General features: G+C 39.2%; 2 protein-coding genes and 1 non-coding gene across 3 annotated transcripts; all 3 read left to right on the forward strand.

The window, feature by feature from the left end:
* Positions 1–541: 541 nt before the first annotated feature.
* Positions 542–6075, forward strand: hprt1 (hypoxanthine phosphoribosyltransferase 1). The gene is made up of 9 exons (XM_067598676.1): positions 542–754; positions 2850–2956; positions 3538–3721; positions 3947–4012; positions 4248–4265; positions 4356–4438; positions 4603–4649; positions 4832–4908; positions 5092–6075. Exons 1-9 carry the CDS (start codon positions 728–730, stop codon positions 5137–5139), a joined length of 657 nt encoding a protein of 218 aa, XP_067454777.1. The 5' UTR covers positions 542–727; the 3' UTR covers positions 5140–6075.
* Positions 6076–7965: 1890 nt separating this feature from the next.
* Positions 7966–15019, forward strand: pabir2 (PABIR family member 2). The gene is made up of 10 exons (XM_067598675.1): positions 7966–8923; positions 9097–9175; positions 9272–9325; positions 9722–9765; positions 9879–9933; positions 10264–10365; positions 10921–11006; positions 11626–11690; positions 12655–12751; positions 13322–15019. The coding sequence occupies exons 1-10, from the start codon at positions 8799–8801 to the stop codon at positions 13458–13460; spliced, it is 846 nt and encodes a 281-aa protein (XP_067454776.1). The 5' UTR covers positions 7966–8798; the 3' UTR covers positions 13461–15019.
* On the forward strand, positions 10034–10159 carry LOC137190401 (small nucleolar RNA U109). The gene has a single exon (XR_010930227.1). It is a non-coding gene; the product is annotated as a small nucleolar RNA U109 (small nucleolar RNA).
* Positions 15020–15059: the final 40 nt, after the last annotated feature.

Here is a 15059-nt window from a genome sequence, read left to right on the forward strand (position 1 = left end):
GCATTGAGCCGTTCTTGCCCTAAAAAGGTAAACAGCAGTCAGTCATAGTAATCAGAATCAGATTCAGGTTTATTACCTAGTAGGTTTTCACATACAGGGAATTCGCCTTGGTGTTGTTGTGCATCAAAAAGTCAAAAATATCCACAAAATTAAGTATGCCTAGGTAATATAAAAAGAATGAATTACAATAAAAAAAAATATGTAAAATACATTCTAAGTGAGAAGAGCTGCTACAGGTTCAAATTGAAGAGAATAAGATGAAGTGTTGATCAGGAGTAAACAGTACTGTGTGCATATAATAATAATACAAGTTGCGTTAATGTAATGAAGTGCAGACTTCACTTTAAGAGTCAGGCTCATGGGTGCCACTGAACAATGTATTTATATCCACAGAAGGTAATGAAGGTACGCTATTGATGAGGGTCGGTGTTGGCAGCCGCTCACAGCTCCAGCACGTTTATCACCTGGCGGGGCGGGGCTAACCTGCTCCTTCTCATTTGATTGGCCCCCCGCGCTCCTGCGTCATATATACAACAGCAGAGCCGACTGCAGCCCGGAAAAAAAGACAGAAGCGCCTCTTGTAGCAGCGGAGCTAGCAGCCTCCATGTGTGTGCTGTCACAAGGGTAAAGGGTCTGCGAAACCAATCTGACACTTGTATATTTTACCTTCTCTTTCTGAAGACCACGGTAGACTACATCAAAGGGAACGGCAGGCACCGACAGAGACATGGCGACATCCAGCTCCTGTGTTGTGGTAAGTTTCCCCCCCAACGACGGAGATGAACAGACAGAGGTGCTGGTCGTAGGTTACTGCTGTGTCCACACTGCAATAACGGGTCGTACGCGGGTGCTACTGCGTTAAATAAAGCCCTTAAATCTACTATAGGTCGTTTGTCTTTAATGACCTGTCTATAGGAGCTGTATGCTCACCTTGGTAACACGTTTTGGACGTATAACGCGGTGTGTTTCCTTAGTAGCGTGGCCTGCAGCTGCGGAGACACGCGCTCTCCACGCTGCTGCGTACGTGACGCAAGAGACATTTCTGGATGGACACGTTAAAACCTTATGTGTGTGTGTGTGTGTGTGTGTCTATGTCTATGTGTCTGACAGCCGGTTACAGGTTATACTAGTGTAATTACATGATTATACATAATTACAGGAAGAAATGCACGAGTCTCAAACAGGGGGGCGTGTTTGAGTGAGCGCGCGGCTTTAGCGTCTTTGGGTTACACGTAACATTGCAACGCAGATGTTTATGTGTATATCTGGCCTACAAAATGTCTGACTGATTGGCTTCAGACGCATATGCAACATGTCTTTGAGGCCATTCAAAAGAATGTGTTCACAGTTTTGAAAGTGTCGACATGTTTTTAATAACAGAATGAAGATTATGTAGGGAAAGTTTCTGGTTTTGCTTAAGAACAAAAATCAGTTTTTGCAGGAATAAATGTGTGTTCCAAAGAAAACACACAGTTTGTTGTTTAAGCTTCACTGGCAGTAAGAATAGGCGTGAATTCCACACACTGAGTAAATGGCATGAAAGATCTAAAATGGTGCAAGTAAAAGGCTTTTCTTTTGTGGTATTTTGTGTCAGTTTGAGTCAACACACATGGGATCTGTGTCCATTTTCTAATGCAATATAGATAAACTGACTTCCTGGAATAAGTAAATAAATAACCAGTGCTCTATTTTTCCAGTACAGATAGTGTTTTTATTGTGGTCAAACCTTGCCAGCAGATTGCAGCAGGCATAATTGCTGACACAGATAATGAACCTTAATACACATTTTGCGAAAACTGCATTTAAAAAGTCAGTAAAAGATCCGGCCTCTTGTATCCCATTCCAAATGAAATTAGCTGTACAGTGCGCCGTTGCCAAACATGGACTTTGCCAGCACAAACTACAAGGTCGCCCCGCCATTGACCTCAGTCTAGTTCATTGGGTTGTTTTCCGTATTTTGCTTTCCAACTTTGCTTTCTTAACTAACAGACAAGAAGCCTTTGAGTAACAGTAGAAAACACTCTTTCAGATCATGTGACTCCGAGGACATCTGCTCAATATAAGTCATTATTATTTGGAATTTAAAGGGTGTAGCCCAAACAGATGGACGTGTTTTTCATTTTGGCGGGCATAAGAGGAAATGCTTTATTCTAGTTCAACCACATGCGATGTCAGGGCGGGTGCTTTGCTTACCACTGGATTACAGCAATGTGGATTTGTTGACATGAGAGGATTCAAAAAACTGCCCTGTTATAAATACTGTGAGTCTGCTTCTGGTCTCTCATATCATTCCCACAGCACCTCCAAGCTCTGCACCAGCTTCTCAGCTGTCACATGATACCCGTTATGTCATCTGGGTTCATGTGGCAAGCAGTTTGTGCGAGAGCAGGAAATTTAATTTATTTATTTTTATTTATTTTTTACAAAATATGAGAAATCTTCTAAAGAATTAGGAAAGACATCTGTTAAGGTGTCAAGATCTTGTTATTTGGATAGAAGGTCTACTTAGAAGAGACTTTCATTAGAGGCAAAGGGAAGGATTCACTGACATTTTAACAGATTCCTCTCTCTAATAACTTCAGGTTAGTATTGAGCAATAACAACTGTCTCAGTGTCGAGCTTGGCTGCTCGCTAAACTGTACAGAATCAGGCATTGTCCTCCCAGTTTGTGTTTCTCTGCAGACAAACTGTTGAGACAGTGAAATATATGGAGGGAGTGGATGGGAAAATAGACCGCTATTGACCTCCTTCCCCTCGTACTGCCCTGTATCAGATGAATGCCCCGTGTTCCATGTTAGGTAATACCCCCTGAGATTTTTTTAACCCCTTTGTGTCATGCTGTATTTCAGATCAGTGATGAGGAGCAGGGCTACGACCTGGAGCTTTTCTGCATACCAAAGCACTACGCCACCGATTTGGAGAAGGTCTACATCCCACATGGACTCATCTTGGACAGGTGGGTTGCCACATTTTTTTTTTAGCAGCTTGTAGCACAGTTGTAAAAAATGCGATGGATTGTCGGGGTCAACTTAAAGGGTTGTTGTCTGAATGATTGGTCGACTAGTCTGCCTCAACAAAAGACGGGCATGAGGAAGACTTTATATACTGAACTTTGGGTTTCCAAGATGTAACTGGTGGCTTAAAGTGCCGTAGAGATGTTGTGTTTACTTAATCTTAAAGCGCAGGTTCACATTTTTAAGTCTGTGTCAAAAGCCCATGTTGTAAGTTGGACTTTATTTGGATTGTTTCATTTCTACTTTTCTATTCCTATTTCCCTTAGTTTTCAAATTTGAGCTTTAATGATACATAGTTATGTTTTTTTTTTAAAAAAAACTAACTTCTGAAAACTAGATCTTTGGTGTTACAGTATTATAGCTTGGACTCTAGTAGAGCTATAGAAATGACAGCTGGGCCTGCTGACACAAACAGAAAGGAAATGGAAACTACTGCTGACTGTAGCAGAAAACTGAGCTGACCATCCTCTCTGTCTGTGTCCTGCTCTCTGTCACTCTCTGTTTTCCCCACACGTGATCCCAGGACAGAGAGACTGGCCAGAGAGATTATGAAGGAAATGGGGGAACACCATATCGTGGCCCTCTGCGTGCTCAAAGGGGGCTACAAGTTCTTTGCAGACCTGCTGGACTACATCAAGGCCCTGAACAGGAACAGTGACCGCTCCATCCCAATGACAGTGGACTTCATCCGCCTGAAGAGCTACTGTGTACATAGCAATCACTTTTTTATTACATTCATTTTGTTTGCCTAAAAACATACAATCCATTCTGCAGAATATCTGGATTTGTATATTTTGATGCATATCCAATTTACATAATTCACAATATTCTGTTTATTTGTTAATTTGACACGATATTGCCTTTAATTACTTTCTGCACTTGTACAACATATAATGAGAAGTCCGCAACATGCTTCATGCTTATCCTCACAGAATGACCAGTCGACAGGTGAAATCAAAGTAATTGGAGGAGATGACCTGTCTACGTTGACAGGCAAGGTAAGAAGGGAAGAGGGGAGCATAATCATGACTAAATCTGGTTATTATGATACTGTGAGCATTATTCTCAGCGGTCTCACTCCCTACCACTCTCATTATTGTGCACTGATGCAACAGTGTAACCAAAAGGCCACAGCCATGGAGACAGAGAGAGCTGAGAGTCACACTCACATGAAATGTGTCAAGTCCAGAGTCTCCAACTAAAATAATTGTTATTCTTTCCATTTTTTCACAGAATGTCTTGATTGTGGAGGTATGTATTGATTTTTGTTTCTAATGTTGTTGTTATCAACTTACTATTTCAATACCACTAACACGAGCTTCTCTCATGCTGCGTTTCAAGGACATTATCGACACAGGGAAGACAATGAAGACATTATTGCAACTCCTCAAACAGTACAATCCCAAAATGGTTAAAGTAGCAAGGTAATTTAATCCCATCACAGCTGCCTTTCCAGTACAAACTCCTGTGTCTCGTGATCATGTTTTCTATGAATGTTTCATAACAGCAGATTGTAGTGGTTTTCACCGGAAACCTGTCTCTCTTTTTTTAAATGCCTTTTGCTTATCAACTTGGTTCTTGTTCTCAGTTTGTTGGTGAAGAGAACACCAAGGAGTGTTGGCTACCGACCAGACTGTGAGTTTAAAATGTTTTAATCAGACTATTTGTTGAATTTGTAGTAAGTAGATTATACTGAATGATACACTGTATAGTTACCACAAAGTTTTCCAGAGAGTGAGGCTTTGTATAACTTTATCAGTATTGTTAGTTTACCACTACAAAGACATGTAACTGATTTATTTACCTGTTTCTTTCAGTTGTAGGATTTGAGGTCCCTGACAAATTTGTGGTGGGATATGCACTAGACTACAACGAGTACTTTAGAGATCTAAATGTAAGTATGTGAGCTAGATAAAAGAGCATAATAAATAAAGTAGTTCATGTTTCATGCTTGTTAGAGTTTGGACAGTTTGTACCAACAGTTTGTGTGTTAATGTTGACCAGGGCAAGAACCTTCAGAACAAATAATGTAAATCAATAACATGCTGCAATAGTAATTGGTTGTTTTCTGTTTCAGCATATCTGCGTCATTAGTGAAACCGGGAAGGAGAAGTACAAGGCATGAAGAGCACTTAATAACAATTTTTAACGTATGGTTATATCTTTTCTGTTTGAGTTTCATTTTATATTTTATTACATCATATTTGTGACATAAAAAAAAATAATCAGCCTGCTCAGGGTCCCTGAGGATACACTGGTATAGTGACAATCCTGACAGTTTTAGGCCACCACACACGCTTTTGAGTAAATTAATTGCCTTTAGATAGAACCATGTCTGGGTTATACAGCATGGAGCCCAGTTTGCTTGAAATTAGTACAATGCTTCTAAGCCCCAACACTGATTAATCACTGTTTAAGCAATGGAGTAATTTAATGCTGCTAGCTTGAGGTACAATATCACAATTTTTGTGCTACTATAAGATTCCAACATTCGACAACCTCCTATTTTATAAAATATTGCTTTTATTGTAATCCTACTTTTACCGGGAACTATCAATAGCTGCTTTTTATGGGCACTCTTGAAGAGGATTTTACATTTTCTTTAAGTCTCTATGTATATTTTGGGACAGAAGACTTTTTTATGTAACGTGTTATGTTATATGATAATATAAACTGTGTATAAAAAAAAAAAAAAAAGTAACACAAATGCTGGTTGCTGTCCCTAATTTAACACATGGATATGCTGAAGATGAAATATCCTCTTATTTATGAGTGTATAGTGGTTATTTTGTCTGAACATGCATCCAATTTCTTTGTGTACCACCGAGCATCATTTTATATGATGGAAAATATTTAAACTTCAACTGAAGTTAAATGTTATTCAATCGTATGTTTGAAACAATTCATCTGTATCTACCTATCATTCGATCAGGCAGACTTGACATAATTTAACTACCTTTTTTTGTGCTACTATATAAATCACTCTCATTCAATGGTGCCATTGCTTTAAACAATTGTCAACTGAATTTTGCAACACCAGCCATTAAATGTTCACACCCTTCCTGTGACTAGTGGGTTTTACTAAAAAAAAAGAAGCTTTGTTCATAATCTAACACCAAATACATGGAACATTAAAATAGTTTCTGGCCAATGTATGAAAATACAGGGAAATGCAGTAGTGCAGAGAAGATGAGTAACTTCCCCCTAAAAAGTGTGATTTATGTGTTCTTGCATCATGTCCAGGAGCTAACTGAGCTCCGATTTTTCTAAGAATGAAATAAACTGTCTGGACAAGTTCAGTCTTCAGTGAGGGTGAAGACCATGCATGTTTGACCTGTTGATGTTGTCACCTAACTTTGACCTACAAGCTGCCTAACTGTACATAAGGTCACTGATTAAGACCAAAGAAAGAACGTGTTATCTAATGTGTCACCACTTAGAGTCTTTTGCAAAGCGTCTTCACATTACATATTTCATGTGTCCTGTTACAATGTAAGTTCATTGGAAATGTCTCCCTATATCTGTTCATGTTTATGTACTGATGATGTCTGTGTCTTTTGCAAATCGACAAAAAATGAGTTAGAGATTGCAATTCATCATTTCTATGTTATGCCTTTTGTCATTTTATTTGTCATGTTAAAGACAGCAACAAACATTTGTTGGTAAAAGTCTGATGAATGTTAACATTTGCTTACTTTAATCTGCTTCATATTAGAATCAATACTTTACTTTTCTGCTGCTGATTACTTTGTACAGTTGGTTGAGGAAATGGCATTCATCAGTTTAAACATTAATAGTCTGAATAGATTTACTGGAATGAAGATTCAGGACTGCACGAAAGTGGTATGATAATTCACATGAAGTTATTTGCAGCCCACATTGCAGTTATTATTAAGTTATTGAGTTGTTGAACACTCATGAAAACAGAAAATTTGCCAGAACAATTATACCTCTGTCCTTGAATTGTCTGCTTAGAGCCCCTTGCAGGCTAAGATTTAAGTTGACAAGGTTAAAAAAAAGACTTTAAATTTGTTTTAGTATAAACCTGTGATATGCAACATAATTTGTGATGAGACATTCTGCCGTTATTGACATAAAAAAGAGTTACGATTTCCTCTACCACAAAGTGATTATATACAGAATATCAATATCTTAAAATATTCACTTTACTGTTTGCAGAGGAAAAGTTTAAAAACAAACAAACAAACTCTGAGCAAGGGGCAGTTACAGTTCATATAAAGATTTTAAACAAAAACAGGCATTCATAGTTTTTACAGCCTTGGATTAGAGGAAAATCAAATTCAGTCAATGCAATTTTTGTGTTTGTTTTTTTTGTGACCAACTTTTTTTTTATTGCTTTTTCCTTATATGTAGTTTGGTATGGGTACAGGGCTCACACCACACAAGGAATTGCCATGCAAAAAACATGCACTCCATGTGAATCAAAATCTCAGTCAAGATGTATCAAGCATCTCTGTCCAGGGTCTTTAGATTACCAAAACAACTCAACAAACAAGCAGCCTGTACTCTCCCAACCCCTTATACCCTGTACCCCTTGGCTACAAATAGAAAAATAATAGCAAATAACTGAAAAAAAACAAACAAAACAAAACCATAGACTATAGCTTCCAAGCTCACCATAAAATATGTTTATACAAAAAGATTATCTTTTTGTATAAACATATTTAAATAAACTGTAGATAGCGTATGCCTACTGTCACAGAGTAAACGGGATGTTGAAATCCACAGTCCAGTCACCCAGATGGGAAAAAAAATTAAAAGATGTGTATCTACAGGTCGCGTTGTTAGTCCAGGAACCAAATGCTGCAGGTAACTATATTCCTAACGGGCACGCCGGCAGAGGAAGCTGTCTGATTGGACAGGTCCGGCGGATGACGCCGTCTGATTGGACAGGTCCGGCGGATGACGCTGTCTGATTGGACAGTTCTGCTGACGTTAAAAGGGGCGTGAACTTAGCTGCTAACCGCTAGCCGCTGTGGGATTCAGTTCATTCTTGGCGCTGCTCTGCAGAAACGAAAAGACGAAACAGTGTAGCATTTAATATTTACAGCATATACGGCTTAGTTAGCTTTTTGAGCCGTAGCAGCAATTAGGCCGATGGACGGGAACATTTAGCCGGTGAAATGGTGACCCGGCCTCTCTCTCTGGACATGGCATTGTGGCTATTAATGCTAACATAGCTAGTTAGCCTGTGCGGCTAGGTAGCGGGGTTTGCTGGTTGTTGCTGTTAGTCAGAAGGTACACTCGCGTTATGAGACTGACTTAACAGCAGCGTCGGGAGTTTAACGTCACCTGTTTCACCGCGCTAATATGCAGCAGTAGTTCAGCAGTGTCTCAGTCGCACCAGCAGACTATCCGGTCGGTAGCTAACAGTTACCGGGCATTGTGCGGTATGTAGCCGTGGCATGCTAACCATCCATCAGGAAAGTTGGTGACTGGTCATAACGTTACAGGCAACGTTAGCACAGGCCAGGTGAAGCTGACTGTATAGTTGCGATATGAGGAGACGTTGTGTTTATTAGCCAGTGTGAAGTTGTTAAAACGCCGGAGTTGCATAGAGCAAAGGGCCTAAGTTAGCTCACTGTTGACGGCATTGCGTTAGCTGGTTTGTCTCACATCAGCTCAGTTGCCTTGATTGATGTTGATGATGATGGTGATGATGATGATTCCTCGAATCGTGTAAAGTTGGCAAAGTTTGGAGAGCAGCAATGTAACACCGTTTTTAATTTAATGAGCTGGTGACAGGCAGCGTTAGCAAGCAAAATGAACAACTCAGGAGTCATGCCACAAGAAAAGATGGATCTGGATCTGGACATCCCATCTTCATTAGTTCAGACCGATGGACACTTGAGGAGATCCAACAGTGCACCAATGATAAATGGCTTAAGGTTCTACAATATAACACAGTTACAATAACTTAATGCAGAATCTTTCATTGAATGTGTTTTATGTCCTTTTATATACATTGAAGTAACTCCCCGGTGTACTCACATTGCACTGACCTCATGGGTAGAAGAGATGGACTAAGACATATGGTTGGTTTGTGAATTTGTCATTACAGCGATAACTCCCAAGTGTTCCAGAGAGAGGTCCTGCGTAGCCGGAGAAATAGCACTACAGTTGTCAACAGGCCCAACATGGTACAATACTTAAATTAAACACATGTTTTCTCAAGTAATTTGTGTCTTGAATTATTCAGTGCTGAGTGTTCAATCCACACGCATCCTTCCTTACAGGTCCCTTCATCACCCATCCGAGTTCCCAGCACCAGGCTTCATCAGATAAAACAAGTAAGAAAACCGTGTCATGTTTTGAAATGTTTCATGCTGATGGTGGGCATGTCAGACCACCGTCTCCCTCTCAAGCCATAGGGAGTGACGGTGTCAAATAAACATGCTAGAATAACACATTTTGGAGTTAACAGGGCCATCGATCTTCCAGAGTTGATCAATTGGTAGTATCAGACTCCAACAGAGAGAATTTCATCTCCATATTTGAAGTAATGGACAAGTTAAGCTTTGTAACTTGTGAGCATGAATCAGGCCTGAACTGCAACGATAGGAATGATAGAATTTTTAATTGGTGAATTGGAAATGCTTTTTAAGGACACATGTAATCCAGAAAATGTTAAATAAGTTGGTAAACTAAGACTTTACAACCATTAACCTTCTTGTGTGCCCTTGCAGGAGGAGGGTGTAGACGTGATGAACAGAGAAACTGCTCATGAGCGGTAAGCTGTGTATTTATGAATACACTGGCTGGATGAAGAGATTTGTTTCAATTGTTTTGTTTCAAGGAGAACGCTGCCAACTTCTTCCTTGTTTTCTACCTCTGCACACATAGGGAAGTTCAAGCCGCTATGCAGATGAGCCAGTCCTGGGAAGAAAGCCTGAGTCTGGTAAAGAATGACTTCATTACAACTTGTCCAACCCACATCAGTGTTGTTGATATGTTCTGTTGCTCTGTACCTTCCCACTGCATTTTTTGGCCCTGGGCCATTGTTGGCCTCTCTGTATTTCTGTAGAGTGGACAAGTACAAACATGCTAGATTAACAGTTGGGAGTTAACAGGGCCACCAGTCTCTCAAGGTCAGACTGAGTTGGTAGTATAAAACTCCAACACTCTTGATTTTGATGATTTTTTTTTTTTTTTTTTAAACTACCTCACTTCATAGTATCATAGAAACACTGAGACATGATGAATGTGTTTGGTAATTGTGTGTTTGTAGAGTGACAATGACTTGGAGAAGTCTGCATCTTCATCTCCAAAGCGCATCGACTTTGTTCCTGTGTCTCCTGCGCCATCCCCAACCAGAGGGATAGGCAAAAAGGTATATCTGACCTCAATTTGTTTACATGCACATAACCTGATTATACTGTGAATAACCAGATGAAGGTAATGGTTAAAGTATTTCCATGGTTGGCAGTAACCTGATTTCTCCAATAAGTCACAATCCAGATTGATGAATGGAAGACTGTGGTAGCCTACAGGATGCAATTTATTAGCCACAGAAAAAAACAAGTAAACAAGAGTCCTTGTTGCTGTTTAGCATTTTGGGTAAAGCTGTTTCTGATTGATGCAGCTCCAGAAATATGTAACATCTTCTCATATATACTGCTGGCCAAGTCACTGTGTGTATAGAAACAGCAAATTGTCTGCTAATCAGGTCACACATGCTCCATTTCTTTCCCTTAATTTTACAGAGATACCCTCTATAGAACATTAACTTGACTGTAGCTGTAATCTGGCCATATGTAAATGTATTTATGTGCATTTGAAGAGACTTTTTGATGCTTGAGCTGTTAGCACATATTTAGCTTCATTACCATCTTGTCTAAGTGTCTCTTTTTTTATATATATATATAATTTTCTTTCTTGCAAGCAGCAGTGTTTCTCTCCTTCACTACAAATCCTTGTGAGCAGCAACGGCCTAACACCCAGCCCAATACCCAGCCCAACACGGCGATTTAGGTGAGCAACAAGTCTTTGAGTGATAGCTTTATTGTCCTTTATAATTAACCAGTTTTTCCTGTACTCTTATACTAAACAGTATGTAGTTGATGGACATCTGCAGTACTCTGTTTGTTGTGAGGCTACACTAGCAACAGCTGGCTCCAATTTGACTGTAATTTCCCCCTGTTGGCATAAAAAAGATTTGTCTTTGCCAGTGTGCGTACAAAATAAGATAACAGGCCTTTTTCATCGAAGACATTTGACATGTCACCGTAGGAAAATGGGTATAAATAATTTAACAAGTGAGGAGTGAATTCCGTTTAGCTGCTTCAGTTTTGGGGTCCTGGTATTGTGTATGTTCACTGTCACAGTGTCATGACTTACTGAGGCGGTTAAATGGAACAGGGCCGTCATTGTTATCAATAACACCTGTGCTTTTCTTACTGTGAGTTAAAATGTCTGCTGTAATGAATGTCTGATTTCTGTGCTGTTATGACTAAAATAATTGTACCTTTTTGTGATAAATGCTAATATGGCTGATGCATTTGTACAGGTTCATTAGCAGCTCTAGTGGATTATGGCTTTTAATTAATAAATATACTGGTGTGGAAACTTGCATGTTTTTTGTGTTCCTCAGCCGACGGAGTCAAAGCCCAATCAACTGCATCAGAGCCAGCATACTCGGGCCAATAAAACGCAAAGGTGAGGTACTTAATATTCCTTGAAAGCCTAAATGCTTCACTGTGTGCTTTTAGAATACCTAATAAATATCACAACTAGAATCACCTCATTTAAAACAGAATTGACCTCTTCAAACTAAAGGTTGTTCAGGACACTGAAGATGACATGTAGTCCAGACAGTAAGGATGTGGACAGTTACACTTTTTTTTTTTTTTTTCTTTTTTACAGACTCTGTGCTTCAGCACAGTATATTTGAAATAGAATAATGGATACTACATTAAAGCTAAAAGTCTCAGCTTTAATTTGAGGAGGGTTACATCAATATAGAGAGAACCGTGTGAGAGATGTAGCCCTTTTAACACATAGCGCCCAAAGTTTAGGGGTTCAAACGTAATTGGACACTTGGCTGCTAAATGTTTAAACGGTAACTGTCTAGACTGTATTTACAGAAATGTGAATCTTTTAATTTTTGTATTCCAAGTATCAAAGCAAATGTAAAGACATTCAAAATGAATATGTCTCTGCTGTTCATGTTTCCCACAAACATCAACAAGCACAAAGGCTGGAATCAACATTGAGGCCAAAAATCGTTACTGTGCAGTTTTATTCACCAGAGAGAACGGCTCTTCAGTATGTTTTTAAAAAAAATAAAAAATAAAAAAAAAATGCTGAAAGCAAAAAAAAATTAAACATAGTGTTTTCTTTACATACAGTATTTGATGAACAATTATTACATAATGTTTTGGGAATTGTGATTTATGAAGTCTTTTTCTTGATACTTGGACACTAGTAATGCTACACTTGAATCTTCATCTGTTCACACTCGATGTGTCACGCTACGGACTGTGTTGACCATGTGGTTATTTTCTGACAAGCAATCTGTGATTCACAGTATCTCAGATTAGGATTGCACAAGGTAGATCAGCTGTAAACCACATGTGTTGTAAAGATTTCTAAATGTGAGGCTCCATTTCTTCTGCTACAGGTGAGATGGAGACAGAGAGTCAACCCAAGAGGCTCTTCCAGGGAACAACCACCATGCTGTCCTCTGACGTCTCCAACCTGTCAGATCTCAGTTCCTGGTAAGACGAGAACTTTCCCCCAGTTTGGGTAATGAGTCATGTGAACAGTCAAGCAAGAAACCAACCAGCCACATTATGACTCGAGCATGGTTGGATCAACTTTGTTACATTTGAAGCTAAACTTAGTTACTTATATTCAGTTATTTACTGAACTCAAAGTGGAGATTGAAAATGGTTGAGAAATATTGCTTTTCACCAAGCATAAGATATACTGTAGCTACATAATGTATCTTGTCTAATTGCTGAGCTTATGCTCCTTTAAATATTAATACTTGAATGCTGTGAAAATGTTATTCAACTTGGTATTTTTCACCTAGTTGCCCAGTCAATATCAGCATTTTTTTTTTTTTTTTTTTTTTTTTAAAGACTAGTCACTATCTTCATATGTGAACGCTGGGATTTTTTATTTTTATTTTTTAGAAAAATGCATCACTTAATTGTTGATGGAGTCTTATTCAGATGTACTGTATAAGTCAGCAGTGCTTTAAAAAGACTCCTGCAACAGTCACCGTTCATACAGCCTGCAGTCCTACAGAACGTAATTTTTTTTTTTTCTTCTTCTTCTTTCAGTCATTCTCCAGATTTACTGGACGGCAGCCTCAGCAGCGTCGGCTCCTCCACAGACTCCCCGGGCAAAATGGAGGGAGTGTCGCCCTCCTCGTCCAGCAACTCGCCCTTCGCCTCCCTCCAGGACTTGTCTCCAAAGTGAGCGTGGCATAGCAAGAGACGCACAAAAAGGACGGCTGCAAAAAAGCAGACCTCTCTCTCTCTCTCTCCCTCTCTCTCTCTTTCTCTCTCTCTCCAGGGAACGAGTTTCTTCTCAGACCCTCCACCTCACCATCACATAGATTTAGTTGAAGTGAAATATTCCATGTTTGCTTCTGAACAGCAGTTTTCATGGCTTCTTCTGGGAGGGTCCAGATATGTTTGAATTAAGGAAACAAAAGCCATGGACGAGTTCTTGTGTGTGTGTGTGTAGAGGTAAACCTAGTCGAACTGGGATGGACTGAAGACACTGAGCACCAGCTGCTAGTAGAGGATCTTTGGATGGTGCTTGGCTTCATAGTGATATTGTGTTTTTACATAAGTGGCTATCCTGCAAATCTGTCCTACCAGTTCCCCTCACTGGAGAGAGACATCGAGCACTGGACAAAAAGAAAAAAAAAAAAAAAAGACTATTTGGATGTGTACATTAACCTGTTTAGTGCTGGAGAACTTCTGTCCACAGGCCTCTGTATGTACACAGTCTGCAGATTTTGTAAGAAAAGATTTAACTTATTGTTTTCCTGCTTTGTTTGTAATTATGTACATATTAACCTTGTCAAATGTCATACATAGTTTTAAGTTTGTGGCTGTGAGATGAATGTGGGCACAGGTCCTCAACAGCAAATGTTTTCTTTTTAAAGGAACAAACTACTTCCAGGGTAGAACTATGGAGATTTCCTTACTGTTATAATGTAAGAGAAGTTATGTTTTCAACAGATATTCTGATTATTTTTATGGTATAGGCTGTGAACTGTGGTGATTTTTTTTTTTTTTTTTTTTTTTTTAATTTTGGCTTTGACGTCCCCCTCCCCATGACATGCTGCAGCTTTAATTGCCCTGTATGAGCAGTTAATTGTGGACAAAAATCAGATGGTCACCACTGTTGGGCTTTCAACACTAAAGGCTGCTCTGTATCCTGTGTTTTTGTCAGGATGTTTTTGTAGTTGAACAGATTATAGTAATGATTCCTTTTTTTTTTTTTTTCTCCTTCTGGCAAAATGTTCTTATTTATGGTAAAAAATTTATTATAAAAATGAGAGGTTGATAGGTTTCTGTCCCCCGGTAAAAATGAACCATTCGTGTCGTCATGAACTGCTGGAGCATGCAGCAAAAACAAAATGGCACCATTACATTGTCAGTAAAGAGGCTGCTGTTTCTGCTGTGGTTACATGTATTAAAAGAGCTTTTTGCCCAAGACACTCAATCCTGTAATGTCTCAGCCTGTGTGTAAGTCTAAAGCAGGGATGAAGTTAAACTTGACCTTCTTGTAATTAAAAAAAAAATAATAATCAAAGGAGTGCAGTATGAGGTTAAGCCTGTACTGTGATGAATTTTTGCACCTACATTTGCCCCAGTGTCCAAATATCCTCTGTGTGACTGAATATGTCTGAACCCCTCCGTGGTTCCTGTAGCCTTTGATGTTTATGTGCAAACAAGGAAGTGATTGTAAATCATTTTATGGAAGTGTGCCCTTTTTTTAATATAAAGAAAAGTGTGGTTGCAGTTCTTTCACTGATTCTTTTTCCTTTTATCCAAAAAAAGA

Source organism: Thunnus thynnus, chromosome 9 (assembly GCF_963924715.1).
Source record: "Thunnus thynnus chromosome 9, fThuThy2.1, whole genome shotgun sequence".
Lineage (NCBI taxonomy): Eukaryota > Metazoa > Chordata > Actinopteri > Scombriformes > Scombridae > Thunnus > Thunnus thynnus.

Bases quoted from the DNA above. Each gene is read 5' to 3' on its own strand.
- pabir2 (XM_067598675.1), top strand. From the start codon at position 8,799: ATGAACAACTCAGGAGTCATGCCACAAGAAAAGATGGATCTGGATCTG. The intron at 11,007-11,625 runs GTGAGCAACAAG...TGTGTTCCTCAG, and splicing joins AGCCCAACACGGCGATTTAG to CCGACGGAGTCAAAGCCCAA. The intron at 11,691-12,654 runs GTGAGGTACTTA...CTTCTGCTACAG, and splicing joins CGGGCCAATAAAACGCAAAG to GTGAGATGGAGACAGAGAGT.
- hprt1 (XM_067598676.1), top strand. From the start codon at position 728: ATGGCGACATCCAGCTCCTGTGTTGTG. The intron at 2,957-3,537 runs GTGGGTTGCCAC...ACGTGATCCCAG, and splicing joins CATGGACTCATCTTGGACAG to GACAGAGAGACTGGCCAGAG. The intron at 4,909-5,091 runs GTAAGTATGTGA...TTTCTGTTTCAG, and splicing joins AGTACTTTAGAGATCTAAAT to CATATCTGCGTCATTAGTGA.